The 22,837-nt window shown below is 51.5% G+C and overlaps 1 protein-coding gene across 1 annotated transcript; it reads right to left on the reverse strand.

Annotated features, from left to right (window-relative positions):
• Positions 1–12,981: 12,981 nt before the first annotated feature.
• On the reverse strand, positions 12,982–22,487 carry PEF1 (penta-EF-hand domain containing 1). The gene is made up of 5 exons (XM_037881929.2): positions 22,305–22,487; positions 18,076–18,376; positions 16,674–16,829; positions 15,272–15,415; positions 12,982–14,380 (listed from the first exon to the last, which is right to left on the reverse strand). The coding sequence occupies exons 1-5, from the start codon at positions 22,326–22,328 to the stop codon at positions 14,151–14,153; spliced, it is 855 nt and encodes a 284-aa protein (XP_037737857.1). The 5' UTR covers positions 22,329–22,487; the 3' UTR covers positions 12,982–14,150.
• Between the last annotated feature and the right edge of the window lie 350 nt (positions 22,488–22,837).

Genomic DNA, 22,837 nt, shown 5'->3' on the forward strand with positions numbered 1-22,837 from the left:
TGCAAATTCACCTTTGAACTGTGGCAAACGCAGCGTCGGGAGAGATTACACCAGTTACAAAGGTAGCACCAGGCACAAGCACCCTGCGGTATATTCCGATTGGTTACACCTATTTAAATCCAGAGGGACTCCCGGGTCTTGAACAGATGTAACTGAGATTAGAACCAGAACCTGAGATCCTCTTGTACCCGGCATTAGCTGGGAAATCTCCTTTGAATCTAAGGGTTTGTCTTCCCCTACAGTGCTGCACCCCTGTTGTGCTCCAATGAAGACGCTACTACGCCGACGGGAGAGATTCTCCCATCAGCATAGTTAATCCACCTCCCTGAGACGCTTTCCCATCGACTTAGTTCTGTCTACACAGGGAGTTAGGTTGGCATAATGATGTCACTCAGGGGTGTGTATCTTTCACACCCCAAGTGACACAGTTGTACTGACATAGGTCTGTTGTGTGGACCTGGCCTTAGCATGATGCAGACCATTAAGAGCATCAGCATGCTCTGCTCCGATCACACAACAGTGTGAATCAGGCGTGACTGTAGTCACACCGGTGTGAAAGTGGAGTTAGGCCCAATACCCTTTCAGGTCGTTTACCTGATTCCAGCAGAGAGTTTATTATTCCTTCTGTTAAATATAAAAAGGTGTTAAGCAATTGGATTTTAATTTAAACCAGTAAGACAAGGAGCCTGACAGGGTTGGGGGGTCTGTTTTCCTGACTGTGGCTCGCCTCATTACTAGATGCTTTGAATTGATCTTACAAAATGTTTCTGAAGAAAATAAAGTGTTGGGTTTTTGTTTTTTTTGACCTTGCATCACCTCCACTAGTTCTCTGGAGACTATAAAATGTTAACATCATGGATATACTGTATATTAAAGGGAACTTTTTATAAGCTACTTATAAATGTTAATAGATTCCATAAGAATGTGACATTCAGGAGTTAAATGCGGCACAGATGGCTATTAGAACGTCAGCAGATGTTGTTCTGGATGGTTATAAGCAACCTGTTGGACTCTCGCAGTTGACTAGCTATGCATGAAGACAGCTGTCAATCATTTGTTAACCCTTTAGAAATGCAGCTTCCCTATAAAAGGTGACCGGTATTGTTTGGCACTCAAACTGCTTTGCACCCAAGGTCACACAGCAACAAATAGCACCCAGGAATCCTGACTAACCAGGACAGCTCTTTAGCGTCACTGCTGACAATAAAATGGTACGATTTCAATCTCCAGGCAGAGACAAAACATTAGATGAATAAACTCTCCCCAAAGACTTTTTTTTTTTTTTTTAATTATGCTCAATAATAAGACAACCCAGGCTGTTGGGATGGACGGGAAGCCCCATAGCAACAGCGCTGGCTGGGACAAGAGACCCATTTGAGAGCTGGTTACAAACATGGTGTTCTGGGTAGACTTAAAAACCCTCTGGTGTAGTGTTTGACAGCGTGAGGCCCCCTTTGCAGTCAATGGCAGAAATCCCGCTGCCTCATTTTACAGAGAGCTAGAACCATCTGTGCCCCTCGGAAGGAAACTGCTACGGAATTATCCACCTTCCCTCGAATACCTGGGGACCAACGACACTGCACCCGACCGAGAGCAGACAGTCATGTCCTGGGGCTTTCCAAACTTCGTGCTCTCACAGTTTCAACAGGCGCAGAAGGCGCTTCCATTGCGAACTCTCTCTGCTCAGGGAGTGGGCAGGTAGACCGGTCCCTTTGCCTTCATTATTACTGGGGGTCTTGTCTATTTTCATCGTAAGCTCTTGCAAAGATTTGGGAAAGGAGTGGACATTTCTACAGCTAGCAAGAATATCCAGAGTTGGAATAATTGATGCTAACAAACATTTTGGATGGGATTTTAAACCTTGTGCTTCAGAGCTTAAGTGGATTGCTAACGGTTATAGGCCAGGATGAGAGCTGTGGGTGGGGGGAATAGAACATATGAACAGCCATATTGGGTTCAGACCAAAAGTCCATCCAGTCCCGTCTCCTGTCTTCTGACAGTGGCCAATGCCAGGTGCCCCAGAGTGAATGAACAGAACAGGGAATCATCAGGTGACCCATCCCGTCGCCCATTCCCAGCTTCTGGCAAACACCCCTATCTAGTTCTTCTTTGAACCCTGTCATAGTCTTGGCCTTCACAACATACTCTGACAAGGAGTTCCACAGGTTGACTGTGCATTGTGTGAAGAAATACTTCCTTTTGTTTGCTTTAAACCTGCTGCCTATTAATTTCATTTGGTGACCTTCAGTGGTAGGTTACATACCAGAGTTAGTACTTCTGCAGTTTCATATCTGAGTTCCTTCAGAACTCTTAGGTGAATCCCATCTGGTCCTGGTGACTTATTACTGTTTAATTGATCAATGTGTTCCAAACCTTCATCTGCCGACACCTCAATAGGGGACAGTTCTGAGATTTGTCACCTAAAAAGAATGGCTCAGGTATTATCCTCCATCTGCTACTGCAGGGTTCTTGCGTTTGCCTCTCATGCATCTGCTGCTAGCTAGCGTCCGAGACAGGATACTGGATTAGATGGACCTCGGGTCTGGCCCAGTTTGGTATTTCCTATGTATGTACCGTGCCTGGTACAATCACGCTCCAATCTCATTCAGGGCCTCTTGGCAACACTGGCATATGAACTATCAGTAATTTGTATTTCTAGACCCCTCTTTCATCTCTGGATCTCCAGGCGTTTAGGGACCCAGTCTTATGATAGGGATCCTCAACTCACACTGACTTCAAAGGGAGCTAAGGATGCTCAGCACCACCCCCACCCTGGCAGTGCTCCACCAGGCCCTAAGTAATTAAACCCCGTCAGGTAGAAAGCGATATAGCAATAGGGCATATCCAGGATGCTCACCTTACCCACCACTAAAATGCAGCCATCTCTTGGTGGAACCCATCAGCTACAGCAGCACTATGGAACAATCTGCAAGAGCTGAAGAACATGGCAGAATACAGGTAGGCAGAGTGCAATGACCTATGATAGAATTTGCTTAGGGCATTGGGGTTAGCACCATTACCCACACCGATGGGGAACTCAGGTATTGAGGGCCCAATCCTGACAGGTGCAGGGAACTCTGCAAACTGCAACCTCAGCTGCTGGAATCAAGGGCGCTCAGCACTTTGGATCAAGATCTTATTAACCACAAGGGGTCAAGACCTCTGTGCACCCCAGTCAGCAGTCGGACCATCCAGCATCACAGCTCTCTACCACCATGCTAAGGGGTTGGAGGAGGGTTTGAGAGTGTGGGGAGGTTGGGTTGGAGAAAGTGACAAATGGATTAGCAGGATTGAGACATCCGCTCCCAAGATGCAGCAAAGGTGACAAAGATCAGGTGTCTGCAAGCAGCTGGGGCCAGCCACTGTTAAGTATTAGTGTCTTGCGTCTAAGCATTTGCTACAGTGCCCATCACCAGTATCTAAGCCCGCAATCCAGCAAAGCACATGCTTAAAGTGAAGTATGGGAGTAGTTCCCCCGAAGTCAATGGAACCACATTTGGGACTGATCCTCTGCCCAGTGAAGTCCATGAGAAGCCTGCCATTAATTTCATCTGTCTTTGGACCATGCACAATGCACCTAAAGCGGAGCGCATGCTTTGCTGGATCGGAGCCTAAGCAAAACATTAGGCCTTCAGATTCACAGCGTCAAATACAGGCTAGGTGATTTACCCAGCTTAGGAGCTAAATATTTTATTTCCAGGACCGGCTGTTTTCATAACCAAGAACAGCTATTTTTGAAAGATTAAATCAATTAGAGAGACTATTAGGCTAGGTTTAAATTAAAATCATATCTAGCCTAAATATCTCCATTGTGCATCATGTCCTACAGATGTCACCTGAATATTTTATACTCTGCTATGACACATTTGCACAATCGCAAAGCACGAGCCCCTCGATAAATATGCAATTCAGCCAGCGCTGTAAATGGAATATGGGCATGAAATTAATTGCAACAGATTGCATCAAAGTGAGCCACCTGCTGCTAACATCCTACCTGAAACAGGAGATAAGCAAAGCCGTTCCCTTCTCTCTGATGCAGCATTTGGCAGAGTGCCCCGTGCTGGGGAAAGTACAGATCCTCAGCGCAGCCTGGTTAAACATGACACAACCGCTAATCCGAAACAAAAATCTATACTCGTTTGGGTTGCATTGAGTCTTCCGTGCTGCATTCATCTTGACATGGCGATCGAATCAGTTGCCCGTTGACTCAGCAAGGACTCTGCTCAGTTGGGTCAGACAGGGTAGCCTCATTTAAAGTCATAATGGAGCTGTGTCCGTAGCCGGGAAGACATTTACCTCACCAAGATATTTACTGTACAGGGGAAAGGCATCTTGGGGATGGTAGGCCAAATTCAGCCAGGGTGTAAGCAGGGAAAATCATTTGCTTCATTCAGCTAAACTGGAACTCTATGGACCCAACCGGGCAAGGCAGTGAACTGGGACGTGGGAGAACTGGGTTCATTCCTGGCTTTGCCACTGGCCTGCTGGGGGACCTAGGGTTCCCCCTGCCTCAGTTTCCTCATCTGTACAATGGAGGGTTAATGATACTGACAGCCCCTTCCCCCCCTTTGTAAAGTGCTTTAAGATCGATGGATAAAAAGCAGTAGATGAGAGCTAGGGATTATCCGCACTAGACCGAGGCTGAATTCCGCTCTGTGTGGCTGCGTCTATATCACATGACACCCTGGGCGGGTTGTCAGCAACAGGGATCGACTCTCCTCCCAGTCAGGGTGATAGTCCGAGGCCAGGTCTGCATAAGAAACTGTTGCAAGTGTAGCAATGTCATTTGCGAGAGGGTGCGATTTTCTTTTTATGACATTTTTCTACTGGCAAAAGCCCTAGACCAGAAGCAGTGCAGCGGACTGCGTGCGGGGAAAGCAGTAGAAGCTAGAATGGCAAAAGCATTCATCAGATACGCTGGGTCTCCATTAGAGCTAGTGGGGAATTTTTCAACCACCTGCTTTTCCGCTGGAAAATGCCGATTCGTCGAAAATAAAACTCAAAATTCTTTTGAAAACCAGTCTGGACATTGCCAAGACTTTTCCCTGGTTTTGAAACCAGAAAAATGCCAGGTTTTCGGTTTTGAAAAACAGCTTTGCTTTTTGAAATTTAAAATAAAAATGATCAAAATGAAAATGCCACTTTTTTGATGGACCCGAACTGAAGTTTTGGAGGGGGGGGAGGATTTTTGGTTTGTGGACAGCTCTGGAGATTGCATCTTTTCATCCCAATTTAGGACAGGGAAAAATGTGTGTCCCCCCCCCGGGCCAATATCTCAAAAAATGGACTGGGAAAAGCATTTTCTGCACAGCTCTTTGCTCCACTAGGCCAGCTGCAGTCCAATATCGCTGGCGTAGCTCTCCCAGCAAACCTTCCCTAGGGTAAACTAGGCCGACCTACCAGAAACGATTCCAGCCTGGTTCTTAACTTGACCCCTCACCCTGCTTCTGGAGAAAGTGACTTTTGCAGCAGAGGCTGGGCTGAAGGATCACACACTGTTGTACTCAAAAACTTGGGAATAATTTAGAGTGGGAATTTAGAGTGGAAATAATTTAGACCGGGCGGATGCTGATGGAGCCCATCTGAGCACAGGCAGTCTGGGGCACCAGAGCACATTGCTTTGCTAGGAGGAGGCTAACTAAGAAGTGTTTTGATTCAGTAACCATTGGGTGTCTGCTCCACCCCATTCCACAGCAGCTACAATTCTTTAGTGCAAATCCACATTCACTTGCTTCTTTGCTTCAGCCAGGCCTTCCACACATGCTGGCATGCACTCTTCTGGACAGCCACAGAGCCACTTACCCACAAGACTATTCTTCCTCTAAGGGCCATGAACTGCCCAGAAACATTACCAACACCCAGTAGAAGTAATACGACCAGAACCCCGATAACCTGGCTTCCAGCACAGTGCACCTTCCCCTAGCTTAAAGGGTACTCTGTGGGGCTACGTATCTCCCCAGTCTACCCTTTAAACCTGGCCCAGGGATTTAATCAGATGGTGCGAGGTCAGTGTTCGCCATCAAGGACTCTCTAGAAGAATGAGGAAGCAACACAGATTCAAGCCAGCCAAAGAGTCATTGCAGATGTGCATGCTCCTGCTGTGTGTAAATCTGGAGTACCTCCGTTAAAGCCAAGGGAGTCACACGCGTGCCAGGGAGAGAAGCATGCGGCTCAGTGGTTTTAAGTGGGTTTACAGGTTTGGAACCAGGAGTTAATTTTTCCCCCCCTTTTTGCGGCGAGGAAAACTCTTTTTTTCCAAAACGGTCTCCAGGCGACAGCTGTCCGACACTCTTTATCAGGAATGACTCTTTCCCCTGGCAGAGACATCCAAATTACTTTTCTATCCATTATTAAACAGCCCAAGGCAAAAGCCGTGTGCGTGTGACAGAAATGTCGATAAATCTCCACTGATGACCCGGGTTGCTGCTGCCAATCCACTGGGCACGAAGGACATAAAGGAATGATTAGTTAGAGACCCTTTGGCTTCCTGGCTTGCTTTGCCATCAAGGCCAAGGCTGGGGAGGGGGAGGGGAATCGGAAAGCCCTCTGGCAGAAGTAGCTAATGCCTTTTCACTGAACCGTGTCTCCCCCCCAGATATAAATGCCCTCTGAATAGCGGGGGGGCGGGGGAGTTAACTAGTACCAAGGACTCTCCTTTGCTCACCTAAAGCCATCTTGTTAAAGGTTAAAAAAATATATATATCAAGGACATCCTCCATCAGCGCCTCCATTAAGCCTTGAGAATGATTCTGGGATCCCTGAATCCAAGCTCTGAACCCCATTAAAATTCATTCAAACCTGTAGCTGCTCCACATGCAAGGAGAGATGAACTGATTCTTTAACGTTACAGTAACTGGACTTGAGCCAGACAGTTCCACAGCCCACCACCAGCCCCACTTAGATCTAAGCCCAAATGTAAAGTACTTACCTGGACCTGGTTGTTTACAGGGTTAACCCTACCTTTGTTTCCAGTGACCTCGGTCTCTGAGTCCAGCTGTCTGAGATGCACAGGAGGATCTGGGATATAGGTGAGGTTTCAGTGGATCTCTCTGGGTCAAACAGCACCTGCTCAGTGCCAGAGAGCTATTCCTAATGCCAGCACCCCAGATCTGATGAGACAGCTGGCTCCGTCCATGGATTATGATGGCACACCCACAGGTGTGGAGGATGCTGTCGCACCCCCTGGCTTGAAGTGGTTTCCATTATATACAGGATTTAGTTTGGTTCAATGGCTCACAGCACCCCCACTATAAAAATTGTTCCAGCGCCCTTAGGCACACTCCTCCATGACCTCTGGACAGGCTCCTTGTACCCCAAGCTCTATCAATGAGTGATGATCGCTGGCTATGCCGTTGTGTTCATTGCAGCATTCACTGGGAACATGCCGCGTAGATTCACTCTGCGGCAGCCCACTCTCTGCAGCAATACACCCACTCCTAGTGCAATATACCACAGCCACCGGTGTCTCCACCCCACAGTCTCTCCTAGCAAGAGCAACATAAAACATGGCTCTTAAAACTAAGGGGTTTTTTGGGGGTCAAGTTTCCCACTCTTCCACCAGCAGGTCAGTGGGAGCTCTAGCGTAGACCGAGTGTCAGCAGCCACCAACATTTTGCTCACTGTGTCATCTAGTGGTTGAGTGTCTTGGTTGAGGCCACACAGCAAAGGAGTGGCAGAGCTGGGAATGGGACCCAGGGGTCCTGGCCCGCAGACCACCACTCCAAACAAAACACTGCTCTCAGCCCAAGAGGACCTCAACTCCTACAAGTGCTGACTCCTGTTTCCCTGCTCTAACCAACAACACTGCTGAGGGTGCTGTTCATGCCCCCCACCCCTCCTGCAGCACTCGCTTGGTTCCACCCGCTACATCCCGCATGATGTCAGCATCGGTGCTGAGTGGTTCACAGATCTCTCCCCCGACAACCCCAATTTCTTTCCAGTCTTTATAGAGTCTCAGCAGATCCCCAGACTGAAGATACAGTGGGCTCCTGCTACCTCCGATAACTTCAGAAGCCTAGTTGATCTCTCGTCCCTTGCTGAGCAGCATGCAGTCTCGCTCTTTCAGATGACGCCCACCCCAAAATATATCAGAGCTGCTTCCTTGGCATCTCCTACCTGGCTCCACTGTGCCTGATGGTCGTGGCCTGGCACAGACAGGTGAGGGCCAGCATTGGGGCGATGGGACAGGGCACCCTGTACAGGTGCCACCGGGGACTCGGCAATTTACAGCTAATTGTGGGGAAAAAAAGTTCTCCAAAATGAATGCAGATGTTAGAAGGGGGGAAAGAAACTGGGGGCAGAGCCTGACTAGAGCTGTCGCTCTGAGCAGTGAGCCAGGCATCAGGCGGGCTCTGGCTAAGCACTCCTCTCGACCTGCAGCCACTTCACCTGCTACTCCAGGGCAGGAAACCCCCCGCAGTTTGCCAATGCAGCTCAGTCCTGACCCACAGCTCCCCATGGAGCTCTTGTCCTGGACTTCCACACAGCTCCGCCAACAACTTTCAGAAGCCAAGGTGCTGCCAGTCCCAAGCCTATACAGGATTCTGCCACAACACCTCAATTCCTACCAGCAGCACCCTCCTCCAGCCCTCTGCCAAAGCTCCTCAGGCCTGCCCTGTGCCCGGATATGCCAGTCCTGCTGGGATAGGCACACAGCTCCACCAATACACCTGGGTCCTGTCCCACAGCCTCTTCTGCGGTCACCTCTCTCTCAAGCAGAGGCTACTAAGCTGAGCGGCCACCATTAAAGACTTCCCATGAGCTTCCAGCAGCTTCCCATGAGCACGGGACAAACTACATTGCACCAGATTTTACTCCTGTTTTTAACCTTTACAGGAACTGGGATATCGCCAAGGGTTCTGGGGACTGAGCAGCTTGAGATTTCAGGAGGACAGAATCCCAGAGACTGGGAATCAGGACTCCTGCGTTCTATTCCCATCTCTGCTACCAAATTCCCACAGCGAGAGGCACTTCACCTCCCCATGCGTCAGTTTCCCCATCTGTAAAACGTGCAACTCGAGTGCTACGGGAGAGGAGCTGTTCGTTATCTGGCTCCTGCTGCTGCTCTTCCTGCTACCGGCGGTTTGCCAAGGAAAAGGCGGAGAGGGAACGAGGCAGTGGCACAGATGACAAGAGTATCTCCAATATGCTGAGAGGGAAAGTGGAGATAAACAAGCCACAGCTGGCCAAACAAAATGTAAATACCCACAAGTTCGCCGAGAGAGGCTGGCAGGAGTGATTTACTCCTCCGCGTAGGCTGAGATTTTATGCTAAAAGCGCTCTCTGGAACGAGAGGCAAATCAAAAGCCAGCAGCCTCACGAGCCCGACTTTTGTTGCTGGAGTCATGCTCCATGTCTAATGGGGAAGCAGCTCATCTGGAGCAGCATTTCGCCAGGAGCAATGAGGGTAATTAACAGCCCATTTTCCTCCAAAGCTAAAAGTTCATCTCATAATTTGTGTGGCTTCCCCCACAGCCCCCGCTTTTGGAAGGTAAATGCCAGGGACAGTCAAAGGCCGCTTTCGCCTGATGCTTCCACGGGTTCAGAGCCTCCTTCAGGCACAGCAAGGAGACCCCAGTCAAAAGTATGCAACCCTGCAGAGCAAAGGCATCACATCCGAAGATCTCATAGCACGTGGTGCTACCTAGGGTCACCACGGCCTTGCTGTGAATACCAGAGGGGAGGAGAAGACTCCCTTTTTAAAAGGGATGGCCACTGCCCTCAGACTGCAGTGGTCAAACACCTCTCTGCTGCAAACCCTTGAACCTCTCTCCTCTGAGGTTGGAGACAGCAGAGTTTTCAGGATGTGGCTGGGCTGTTGTGCTAGAGGACTCCACACGTACAATGGAAGTGGACCAGTGTTCAGGTTTCCAAGGCTAAGAAGCCCTGACCCACACTCACTCCTGCAGCTGAAAGAGAGCTGGGGGCACTCCGCTTGGCATCCTTCAGCTGCTGTGCTGAGCAAGCACTTCATGGCCTGCATCAGACCCACCAGCTGGCACTAAAGAGTTTCATTAAGATTCTAAGTTTCCTGCTGGTGGCCATTAAAAAAAAAAAGAGCAACATTTGTGTTAAGGGCAGATGGGGGAAGGGTGGAGAATCTAAATTCAGACCATATGCTAGTCTCCATCATCCTCTGATACTGGCTAAACCCTCAGAAGCTCTTTACCTCAGTTAGACGTCAAGGCAGAGGGGACATCTCAGACAACGGTAAGTGGGAGAGACTTCCACCAACTCCTCACCCACTGCTGAACACGGACAGGGCTTGTGCGGACACCACAGAGTTCCGAGGCCAAAAGCAGGATAAACGGAGCTGGCTTACAGCCCCCCACAGTCTCTGTGTTAGATGCAAGCTATCAGCCACTTGCAAACTAGCTTTCCTTTGAACAGACTGGAGGGAAGTCATATCCATGCCCAAGCCTTGTTGGCTTGAATCAAATTGCAGCTTAAAACCGGGACTAAGCCTGCCTGGGACCTTTGGATCCCAGATGCTGTCTGCTCCTGCAGGCACATTGATCTGCTTGATGCCATCTCACAGGTGTGCCTAAGCCAGGGCCGCAGGAAGCGACCTGCGCAATGAAACTCTCTCTTTCAGATAGATGATCTGGTCTTTCGACTAACAGGGGATGCTAAGGAGAGCTCAAAGATCCAAGTGCAATTTCCCTCTTCCCCACCTCTTCAAGCGTTAACGTTCCTCTCCGCCCCACAGCAGACTAGCTATCCCCAGGAAGTGAGAGATGCTTTTCCCATCCACTCTCCTTAGGGTACTTTGGCAGCTCCTTCACACACCACATGTATCTTGTAAAACCCAAGCAGGTTTCACAGCAAGTCTAACAAGAGCCTCCCTCCCCCGGCATTGGCGGTGGGAACTCAGCTGTGCTATTTCTCAGCATCAGCTTATCCGCAGGCCCTATTTGTTTTAAGGCTGTCTTGGGAAGCCCAGTAAGATAGCCCCTCCCTCCATCCATTGCAATGCTCCTAGGACTCACCCCCCATCTCTAAACCTCAGGAAACTGCTAACCAACCGCAGCATGGCTGCTTCGGAAATGGTCATGCTTGTAAATTAGTGGAGCTGGTGTCATACACAGGCTACAGCCACTAGAGGGTGCCCTCATCCCACACTTGAGGAGGGGCGGTGGTATAAAACAAACACACATTGAGTATTCTCCTATAATTGGGACGTGTTGCTGTAGCCATGATGTCGAACACATGATGGTGGCTCAATCCAGATCCAACACAGCAGGCTGGGCCCTCTGCCACTCCATTGCAAGGCAGCTGTCATATGGCCAGCATAATACCCTTCACGCACATAGGCAGCCACCAGTGTGGAAGCGTGGCTGGCAGAAGGCCCCAGCTGAAGGACACTCAAAGGGAGCGGGGACGCAGGCAATGGGTACCCCTGCCTGCAATGCTCTACAGCGCAGTGTTGGTGCTTCAGAGAAGCAGCAGCATAAACGTGAAGACAGGACCCTCACAGTGCTGATCCCAGCACTGCTGCTGGCTCACTGTGCCACCTTGAGCACGTCCCGTCCCCTGCCTGTGCCTTAGTTTACCTCTCTGTGGAACAGGGATAATACCCACCTCAGATGATTGTTAGGACTCATTTCTTCGTTGAAGATGAAAAGCACTTTATAAATGGCAAGTATTTTTGTCCTCTGCCTTGCAGTCCTTCCCCCAACGCAGGAAATAAAGCAGACGCAGCCATTGGCAGTTCATTGGCCCATTAAGGCAGGGACTGTGTTATCGGTTTGGCTCAGCAACCCTACAGCACACATTTACAGCACCATATAAAAGCAATCAGACATCTGAGTGGCATGGAAAAAAGCTCCCTTTGCAGACACACAACCCAGTGTGAGCTCACTAGGTACATTACCAACTCTCGTCAATTTCATTTTAAATCAGTGCTGGGAGAGCATTTTAAGTAGCATCCTGGTAGCAGAACCACATGCAGGATGAGAGAATTGTGCTGGACTGCAAGGAGACCAGGGAGGAGGGAGGGAGGTTTTGGGCAGGGAGTAGCAGAGGTATAGAAAGTCTTTACAAAATCTAATGGTCTCTTCTCCCAGACATTTTTGCCCCTCCTCGCTATAATTTGTGCAATTTGGGGCATTCCTAAGGAAAAATAATTGCTCCTCCGAAGTATTTGTATGTTCCAGGGCTAAGAGGCAGGAAAGCCAGAGACAGCAACAGCATCCAGAGGAGAATAAATGGCACACACCAATCCCCATCAATTTGAACGCTGCCACCATATAGATCTCAAGGCCTATCTACACTTGAAAATTAAGCCGGATTAAGGTAGGGTGTAAAGCGCAATAACTCCCTGTGTATAGCTCCCTATGTGGGCATTTTTTATACCAATGTGAGAGCATCCAGACGTGGAGTTAATCAGAACAGTGAATCAGGAACAATTCCATGCATAGATAAGCCCTTAGTCTAGGGCCTAGTCTACACATCCAAGTTGGACCACTAATTGTACTGGTATAGTTAAAGGAGTACAGCCCCACGAGTGTGGTTGCATTTATAGTAAGAGACAGTCATACTGGTGCAAGCTATACCAGTATAAGAACCTTCATAGGACTCGGGAAGGGGAATAAGTGACACTGATATAAGGCACCTTTCCACCGGTATAACTGCACCCACACTAGGGGTTGTCCTGGTAAAACTGTATCCGTTAAAAAAAATAAAATCACACCCCTAAGAGACCTGGTAAGACCAGTACACAAATTGTGTAGAGCAGGCTCTCCCACTGGAAAAGGCAGTCCCAGTCCTGCAAGTTCTCTTGACATCTTTGGGAGGTGAAGGTACTCAGACTTTCACAGCTGGTGCTCAACACTTCTGCTCTGGGGGTAGTTCTGGGCCCCAGGAGCCGCCACACACAATAAATGGCAGGATTGGCGTTGAAAAGCTCTTTGTTCTGTGTTAGTACAGTGCCTGACACAACAGGTCCCGGCCTCTAGGCACTACTGCAACAAACAACAACGATAATGCACATGGTATTTTATTGCAGTGATCTTTCTAAGTATAAACTGTTTACTGAAGCTTAAAGCCCTTCATGATTTTGGCCCCTACAAATGAAAACAAAAACCTCAAATACACATTGGCAAGAAAAAGGGAGCTAATTATCCTCTGTCACTCAAGTCAAGAGGCCCCATTTCACACTGCGCAGGAACTGTGCACTGTGTATGACTCAGATGTCAAGCTACACGTCACAAAAGAAGAGGACCCCACAGCGAGAGAAAGGAAGTGTGAACAATGGTTTTGATAAATGCTTAATCTTTGGTAAGGGAGTCAGGTTTGAAACGCCAGTACTCGGGCACAGGAATCGGAACAGCTGTCAATACAAATGCTGCAATGCATGATCGCCCCTCCTTGGCATCACTTGCCACTTTGGATATTAAGGATCGTACGAGGGAAGATGTCGATGTTCCCCTAAATTACTGTGGGGAAACAAGGAAGCAAGCCCCATAAGGCCGGCTGAGGGGGAATAAACATTTTCAAATGCCTGACAACTAGGACAGCACCCTCCCAGGGTGGCAGGAGAGCAGAATTTGGGGACTGAAGTACAGTTTCACCTACCGGAGACAGGAGCTGCCCTAGCTCTTTTGCTGGCAAGGGCAGAAAACATTTTTGGGGCCTCCTGAGTGACAGAGGAAAAAAAGGTGGCCAATCAGAGCTGAACAGCGCAGCAGGGCAACCCCGCCACAAAAGTTGGTGCCTAGGTAACCGTTCTTGTCACCCACCCCTAGAACTGGCCCTGACCTTGGCAGGAGGTGGGGGGCAGAGGACACTTGAAACCTGTCATTACTAAACAGTGTAATTTACAATGCTGGCCTTCCTTTTATGTGGTGTGTGCCCCCTGGTGGCAATATAATGTAACCAATGTTTTTGGCAGGGACATCTAAATTGTTTTGCGGACTGGAGACTGAAATCAAAGCGGCTGACAGCTGGGCTTCTGCCACACATGTTCACAGCCTGATTCCACCTGTCCATGTCGCTCCCTCGTTCTCAGGCACTTCACTTTTGTTACACAGGTGGGAGAGGAAATGGAATGGATTTACCCTTCCTGTCAGAGGACATACATATCCAGGCGAGAGGGGCTGATCGATCGCGCCCGGTGACTCTACCCTCAGGCAAAGAAACGTCCCAAGGCGTCACAACATGCGAGTTGCAGCCATAGTGAGGAAGTCTTCATAGCTGAGCCGCACGCTGCCTACCCTGCCGGTATCCTTCTCTTGGAAAGCTTCGGTCGTGCTCTGGAGCTGGGTGCAGAGCTGAATGAAGCTATCCAGCTGGATGGTGGAGTTGGAAGCCCTCTGAGAGTAACGGGACAGCAGCAGCTGGGTGAACTGGGGGCTCAGGTTGTATCCCATCTGGGACAGAGCTGGGAGTAAAACAAAGATCGAATAAATCCCTTGGGCGAAAGACCCCTTCCCCTGGGGAGATCAGTCCATCTTCCTCTCTCAGAATATGCAGAGGCATTTCCCCGCTCTGATGCCAGAGTGCTATGTAAAAGCACAGCTGATCACAACCCAGGATGGAGCTGTAGGAACATAAATTGAGGTGCAAGTTCCCGATACTCCCCTTGCCTCCCATAGACAGTTAAATCTTAGCAGTTCATCAGATAAAGTAGGCCTTTAGCTATGTGCGATCCAGGCAGAGCTGAGTTATTTTGGGGAGGCGGAAGGGGGCAGAGTGTCTCCTGGAAAAAGAGAAGCTAGTTTGCTCTGACACCTACAGCCTTCGGACCAACGCACACACCCTACAGGTCAGAGTCACGGCAAAAGGTGACTGGCCGCACAGCATCAGCACACAGCTTCTGTAGCCACGACTTTAGAGTGGGAGCCTCTCCACGTATCAGAGGCAGGAGCACAGGGATCTGCTGTAACAACCCCATGCTTGGAAAGCAGGAGAAGCGTTAGCCACAGAAGGTTTAACTGCACCACTTCCATGGAGCCCGCTTAAAGCTCAACGAGCACAGTGCATTCATAACACAGCGGTTCCACGAGTTTAGAATGTAGCTGTTACACTGCAGGAGGGGACAGATGTAATTATTTAAAGTGGGAGGCAACCAAGCCAGCACCGAACTGTTGATTCGTCCACCTTTGCCTTGAACTGACGCCCCTGAAGCAGTTGTCATGCAGGTTTGGGGAGAGCCCCCAGACCAGAGAGCAACTAGTAGGGACAGGAACCACAATGGGTACTGTGCTGTCATGCCTGAGGATGCTGCCACCTGCTTGCTCTCTACAATCTGCCACATCCCCTCTCGTCTCACCTTGCTGCAGCTCGCTGAAGCTGATGGAGCCTGACCGGTCTCTGTCATACTGCTGAAAGAGGTTCTTCCACTGCTGGATGAAGCGCCACAAGGCCGAGAACGCAAAGATATCGATCCGTCCCGACTTCGTTTTATCGAACATGTCTGCCGAGGAACCAACAGCAAGAGCAGGGCCATGAGGGGTGATCCAAAAACAGCGCCATGCACGTCTACAGCGCCTCCCATCAGAATCTCTCAAAGAGCTTTGCAAACATGCTACATCCCAGGGAAGTGTGTCATTCCGCACTGTTCAGATGGTGTTTGGCAACTTGCCTACACTACGGGGCTTAATCGACTTAAGTTACGCAACTCCAGCTATGTGGATAACGTAGCTAGAGTTAATGTGGTTTAGGTCAACCTTTTGCGGCGTCTACACCACACTGGGTCAACAGAAGAAACTCTCCTGTCGACTTACCTTATACCTTCTCATTTTGGAGCAGTACCAGAGTCGACAGGAGAGTGATCTGTGGTCAATTTAGCAGGTCTTCACTAGACCCACGAAATCGATCCCCGGTAAGTGCAGACATGCCCTTAGATACAGAACCCAGGTATCCCGACTCCTAGTCCCTTGCTCTAGCCATGAGACCACGCTGCCACTTCAGAAAGCTCTCCCCCTTAGGAGCTGTGGAGCAAACCTAAACACAGGAACAGAATTCATAATGGGAAAGCACTATCCTGATCAAAACGTTGGCATTTATGTCACAGGGGCCTTCAGGCAATGGCATCAAAACCTTCACCCTCAGGGTATTGCAGCAAGCGTGGAACCTGTTAGGAATTCAAGGAGTTTGCCATAGCAAGTGGTTTGGATTTTTCTGTCTATCCGTTGCCCTCCTTAACAGTCAACCCGTCCTTAGAAAGATGAGCTAGACACACAGGGAAGTAGGCTGGGACTATCCTCGGCTGTCATGCAGCACTGAACTTGTATAAGTGCTAAACAATCAGCTAGCCAAGGGCACGACAAAAACCTGCTGGGGAAGTTCCAGCTTCCAAGACAGCACAAGTTGTTGCACTGTGAGCTTCGGCTCCAGCATCTTATTCCTCCTCTGCTCTTCCAGCCACTACCAAGTGGGGCATGAAGGTTTGCCCAGTCCCTCACAGCCGCCATCCCTAATCTGAAGGAATCAGCCAGCCTGCCATTCACATCCCTTTTGCGAAGTAAATGCTTTGCCAAGGGGGAAATACATGGCTGCTGTACACTTGACCTAGGATTCACCCTATTAGATCCAAATTCAACGCACAAAGAGCTGGATTTTTTCCAGTATTACAAAACAACCCCTGCAGAGTTCAGCCCAATACGCAATGTCTGTTCTAATACAGATTGCAGCTCATAAGCAGTTTAAAGGGAAAAAACATCTGGACTCACTTATCATCATGAGGCAGGTCTCATCATTAAATGCAGACCAGTTGGAGTTGACCAGGGCCTGCTTGAGTTCTTTGATGGAGATGTAGCCACTGCGATCAGCATCCACTGTCTGGAACCAAGAAAAGGCCTCCAGGTCCACGCCGGGTGGCATGTTACCTGTCAGGAGGAACAGGATAAAGGCTCACACAATCCACTAGAGAAATGAGAGTCTGCTAGTCACGAAGCAAAGCAGCCTTTGTTAGGACCTAGCTAGATCCTCTTCACCACTAACAGCTGGGAGTCAGCACAGGAACCCTGCAAAACACCAGACAGCAAGTGCCGAGGGACTGGTTACAGCTGATCAGCCACAAGGAGAGGCTGAGTCAGCTTTTCCAGTCTAAATGTGTTTTTATGGCTATGTGATCTAGCCTGCGGAAGCAGGTTCATAATGGCCGGAACTTGGCGCACACAAGGTCTTGTAAAAGTAGAGAGAAGCAAATTAGACCTCCTCAGATGGTTTGTAAGTGGAGTGCAAACAAGTGGAAGCTGGGTCCTTTCAGCAGACTAAACGCAACCAGTTCAGGGGAGACAGGTGTGCGACTATAAAGTTTTATTTCTACCATTTGGGGTTGCAGCTTCTTCAGCATTTTTCCTCCATGTTGGAGCCTTAAATAATGAACGGGAATGTTTTTCTGAACAGCAGTTTAATTGAAATGAACGATTCAATTAAATGCCACAGCTCCGATTCTTCTGGGTAAGGCATATTGTTCAAGTGGGCCCCAGACATATTCCCCAGACCTTTGAATGACAGTTAGCACAGGTCTAGGCCTTGTCGTCTGAAAGGTTCTTTACAAATAATAAAGAACAAGCCCTGGGAGTTTAGTCATTACCCTCATTTTAAAGGTGGGGAAACTGAGGTACATAGTGGTGAAAGGCTATTCCCTTGGCCACAGTGGATGCCAGGATCTGAGCCGGTATTTGGAGTCAGGAGTCTCTGGATCTCTGTCCTGTGCTCAGATCATAACGCTCAGCTAAAGGAAAGTGCCATGTCAGTGCAGGAGCCAATATCTTAATTTAAAAACGGCCTCGAGTGTTTGCTTAAAGACAATAGCACTGCAGCTAGCACTTGGGAATCCTGGCACCAGATTCAGCCAAGCAAACGGCCACCTGGCCAAAGGGAAAGGAATAGCCATCTTGGAAACCTCTCTAGAACCCAAAGGACGGCAGCTTGCTAGTTACGACTGCACCAAAGGCAGGGCTCTTCCCCGTGCCTCCCACGTGCACATGGCCTTCCTCTGGCACTGAGGGCAGCCAATTAGCAGGTGTCGTGAGAAGCTCCATAAGCAAGTTTGTGCAAAGGAACCAGCAATGGAGAACATGTGCAGGGAGGCGGGATCATTCCATCACACATTTTTCTACTCACCAGCAGGAGCCCCGGCTCCATAGGGTCCTGGCTGAGGGGCACCATAGGGATTGGTAGATGGCTGCCCATAAGGCCCTCCTGGGGCTGGGCCTCCTGAATAAGGTCCCCCAGGAGCTCCAGATGGTGCTCCCCCTGGGGTGGGCTGCCCATAAGCCCCTCCGCCAGTTGGTGGTCCATAGGGGCCTCCAGGTGCTGGGCCGCCATAGGAACCACCAGGAGGCAGCCCACCTCCATACTGGCCTCCGGAATAGTAACCGCCCTGCGGGGCGCCTGGGGCTGGCCCTGCTGATCCGGGATAACCCTGTGGGAGAAGGGGGGAAATAAAGGACACGTTGACAGCCCACAGAGAGCAAAACACACTAGAAAGCACAAAGCTGCTGCAGGGGCCAACACCCCGGAGTCTGCAGCACAGCTGCACAACCAACCAGCAGCCCTCCAGACTACTCGCAGTACCCCATCCTCGTGGCTACACAGTGTGCCAGTCATTCTGGATGACCAGAGTTTATAACTAAAACCCTCCAAGACGGACTCCCCTGACCCAGCTTCAGCTTAGCCCAAAGGGAAGTTTTTGAAACAAACCCTGTTCAGCAGGGTAGGGAGGGAGCGAGAGCGCTTGGCAAACAACAAGCAATCAGTTAAGCCAGCAGAAGGGACTCTGAAGACCCAGGGTACGGTAATTTAGGGTTAAATTGGATGATGAGCCTACGCTCCCACTGGGCATTATTTTAGGGCATTTGGGGAGCGTAAAGCATAGACTGAACCAGCCCAGCAGCTGTTCCTGCCCTGGCTTTACACCCAGAAATGCCAGATTTAATGTTCTGCACTGGCATGAAGTTCTCTGTAACAAACCGTAGCTGCTTGTCCCACTCAGAACAAGGCACTGCACTCCTGGGAACCCAGCTACCCATGAGTCCTGCCATCCTAGGTTCCCTGCACAACCCAGCAACAGGTAGCTACCAGGACTGTAAATCGGCCTTCTCAGAGCCTCATCTGACAAATACTCCGTACGACACCAACAGGGATGCAGTAGCATTAAGAACATCGCACAGTGGGTTATACTAGAACACTGCCGGAGGCCAGTTAGTAAGAGTACTGCACAGCGTGAGAGAGTTTACCTTTGGATTTTCAGAAGCTCCTAAAACAGCAAGATGCCATGCTCCCACTGATGTTCCCAACACCCTTCAGAGCCTTTTCAAATCCCAGCTTTCATGTTTGTGACAGTTGGTGGCCTGACAGCCATGGCCACCGAACCCACAGAACTGGTACAGCAAGCCTAACACACCCTTTTCTTCCACCAGCGGGCTGTAGCTGGGACCTGCAGGAGTCTCCTCTCGGGAGGAGAGCTGAATTTAGTCTCCACGGTCTAATTCAGTCTTTGGTTTCTCTGCCACCTGTGGAGCCAATCAGGGCTGTTTTTGTGATGCAGCCACCTCCCCATCAGGCACTGGGCAGAGACCACAACAGAAGGGTTTGTGCCTGTCATCCTATCTGAGAAAGTCACAGAACAAATGCCCTCGCAGTTATGTAAACAGCAAGGACCCTGCACCTTCATGGGAAAGGTGAATCCTTTTAAAGCAGCCAAAAGCAAACCCCCTTCCTTTCAGCAATGAGTCTTCACTGCAGAGTTAAACCAGACTCTTACCCGGTTTTGTCCACACAAAAAAACCCTTGACCCGGGCTTGGGGGTGCTTTGAATGTGGACTAGCTTGCCTGGCTGGGGGCATAGGTTAGAGCCCAGGTTCTGCTTTAACTCAGGCTGTAACCCACCCTCTACGGTTCTCCAATGCCTTCCCAGAATTCCCTCAGGGCCATCTTTTCCTGCCCTTCTACCTACTTCCTCCTGCATCAGAAGCCACCTATGAGTCTTTAAATACACCAGTTCAACATTTAAACGCCACATCCTCCACACCCTGCTACATTTCTACGTGGCACTTGGAGAAGTGCGATCCTGGAGAGCCTCATCTCAATGCGCTATTAGCCGGCCACAGGCCCACATCGCTGTGCTGACAAACAACATAGACTATCGCCCCTGGAAGTCCGAGCTCTTCACCTGAGTTAGAGCTTTGCCAGTGTGAATGCAGCTACGTGGGTACGACCCGAGTGTGGATGCTCACAGCCAGGCTAGTCTCCAGTGAAGACATACCCGTAAGTCAAGCACAGTCGCCTGACTCCCAGTTCAGAGCATTATTCCTCAGATCGCACTGCCTCCCCAGTGAAGGGCAGCTGAGACAACGGAAGGATACAAACCCTAGGCAGCCTGAGGTGGGTGCGTTCAGCCTATTCCCAAGAGAAGCAACCCTAGCCAATAAGGGAAGAGGAACAAGACACAACAGAGCCAAGCTTTATCCCCACCCCACCCACATCCTTGTGAATTCACTGGTTAGGGCTGTAAACTGCTGACATCAGAAAAGGCAACTCACAACTGAGATGACAGGAAACTTTGTACACTTTAGCGCTACACAGTTTCATGTCTTCTGAAAATCGTGGAAGGAGCCTGCTTTCAGAGGGCAGGTGGTCAGTTACTCTCTGAAAGGTGGGTCCCTTTAAAGTGTCTCAACCTGAGCCCCACAAAATTGAAGCAGCGAAAATCACTAGTCGCTTTTGAAAATCTTGCCCTTTTATACTCTGTTCCCTCCTGCTACTGCACTAGGCACCAACTAGGTGCTGTTGTCCATGCCAAAGGTGGTTGCATTTTAGTGGCTCTGCTGGAGTGTGTAAAGCCCTTGGGATCTTTTGGGGACAAACAGCAATTGAGAATTTCAGTGGAAGGCACCAGGGCTGCCAGCTGTCGCACCATTTACACTGAGAGGGACCTTTAACGGGGAAGCCCAATCAGTTTGGGGGCCTGTGAAACAACATTGTAGTGCTGTGTTGTGTCATTCTGACAGGGGACTGTCCAGGGCCACTTGGGGGCCTGTTGGGGTCCGGGACAGATCCAGTTGGGGGAGAGGCAGGGGAGCAGACATGTTAAACAGTGCTGACATCTGAATCATACCCCCTCCACCCGCCTCCCCAAGCGCCTTGGTGCCAACACACCCTGTGATGTCACCCCAGAGCCACCCGATCAGTCCCCACTCTGCCTCTGCTGATGGCACCCCCTTGACACCAGCCTGGAGCCACCCGGCCACCTGGGTGACACCCTGCCATTGGGGCTCCACTGTACCCCAGGCTGCCACCCCCCCTCCCCAGCACCAGCCCCCCCTTCTGCCTAGGCATCCACGACTGGCCCAATGCCACAGCCACCCCCCAGAACCACCCCACGTGCCATCAGCGCCCCACAGCCCCACCAATGGCACCTCTACCACCACCCCGCTCCTGCACTGCCCCCAGCCCCACTGCCCCCAGCCCCCTTCCACACAGCCCCACTCCTGCACTGCCCCCAGCCCCCTTCCACACCACCCACCCGCACCGCCCCCAGCCCCACCCCCTTCCTGCACTGCCCCCAGCCCCACCCCCACTCCACACCGCCCCTCCTGAACTGCCCCACCCCCTTCCACACCGCGCCACTCCTGCACTGCCCCCAGCCCCACTGCCCCACCCCCACTCCACACCGCCCCTCCTGAGCTCCCCCAGCCCCCTTCCACACCGCCCCACTCCTGCACTGCCCCCAGCCCCCTTCCACACCACCCCTCCTGCACTGCCCCAGCCCCACTGCCCCCAGCCCCCTTCCACACCACCCACCCGCACTGCCCCCAGCCCCCTTCCACACCACCCACCCGCACTGCCCCCAGCCCCCTTCCACACCACCCACCCTGCACTGCCCCCAGCCCCACCACCCCTCCTGCACTGACCCCAGCCCCACTGCCCCACCCCCCTTCCACACCGCCCCACTCCTGCACTGCCCCACCCCCCTTCCACACCGCCCCACTCCTGCACTGCCCCACCCCCCTTCCACACCGCCCCTCCTGAACTGCCCCACCCCCCTTCCACACCGCCCCTCCTGAACTGCCCCACCCCCCTTCCACACCGCCCCTCCTGAACTCCCCCAGCCCCACTGCCCCCAGCCCCCTTCCACACCGCCCCACTCCTGCACTGCCCCCAGCCCCCTTCCACACCGCTCCTCCTGCACCGCCCCCCGCACTCTCCCCAGCCCCACCCCCAGCTCTCCCAGAGGCCCCCGCGGCAGGGGGGGCTCGCAGGGGCCGGGCGGCCGGAAGCTCCCCCACCCCCAGGGCCGGGCCTAGCGGCAGAGGCCCCGGCGTTGGCCAGGCCGCCCCGCGCGCGCTCACCTGCCCGTACGGGTAGCCGGCCATGGCGCTTTGTGACCGGCGGAGCTCGCCGCCTCTGCCCCGCCCGCGCTGTGAGCGCAGCTTCCCGCCACGCCCCGCGGCTTCGCTGATTGGTTGCCGGTCTCTTAGGCGAGCGTTGACTGGCTTCTACTGGATTTCAGTCAGGTAGCTCCGCCCAGAGGGCGATCATGTGACGGGGGCGTGAGAGGGGCTCTTAAAGGGCCAGCAGAGAGTGCGCCCTTAGGCCTAGAGAGAGAGAGGGGGGCTCCCCTCCCCACCCCTGAACTGCCTGCCCCCTCTAACCCCGCCCCTGTGCTCCGCCCCCGTCTCTGGCCCCATGGCCCCGCCCCTGTGCCCCGCCCCCTGTCTCTGGCCCCATGGCCCTGACCCTGTGCCCCTCTGCCCCGTCCCCTGTCTCTGGCCCCATGGCCTTGACCCTGTGCCCCTCTGCCCCGTCCCCTGTCTCTGGCCCCATGGCCCACCCTGTGCCCCTCTGCCCCGTGGCTCTGCCCTTGTGCCCCCTGCCCCACCCC

Source organism: Chelonia mydas, chromosome 19, assembly GCF_015237465.2.
Source record: "Chelonia mydas isolate rCheMyd1 chromosome 19, rCheMyd1.pri.v2, whole genome shotgun sequence".
Taxonomy (NCBI): domain Eukaryota; kingdom Metazoa; phylum Chordata; order Testudines; family Cheloniidae; genus Chelonia; species Chelonia mydas.

Bases quoted from the DNA above. Each gene is read 5' to 3' on its own strand.
- PEF1 (XM_037881929.2), bottom strand. From the start codon at position 22,328: ATGGCCGGCTACCCGTACGGGCAG. The intron at 18,377-22,304 runs GTGAGCGCGCGC...CTTCTCCCACAG, and splicing joins CCGGCTACCCGTACGGGCAG to GGTTATCCCGGATCAGCAGG. The intron at 16,830-18,075 runs GTGAGTAGAAAA...TCCTCCTGACAG, and splicing joins TGGAGCCGGGGCTCCTGCTG to GTAACATGCCACCCGGCGTG.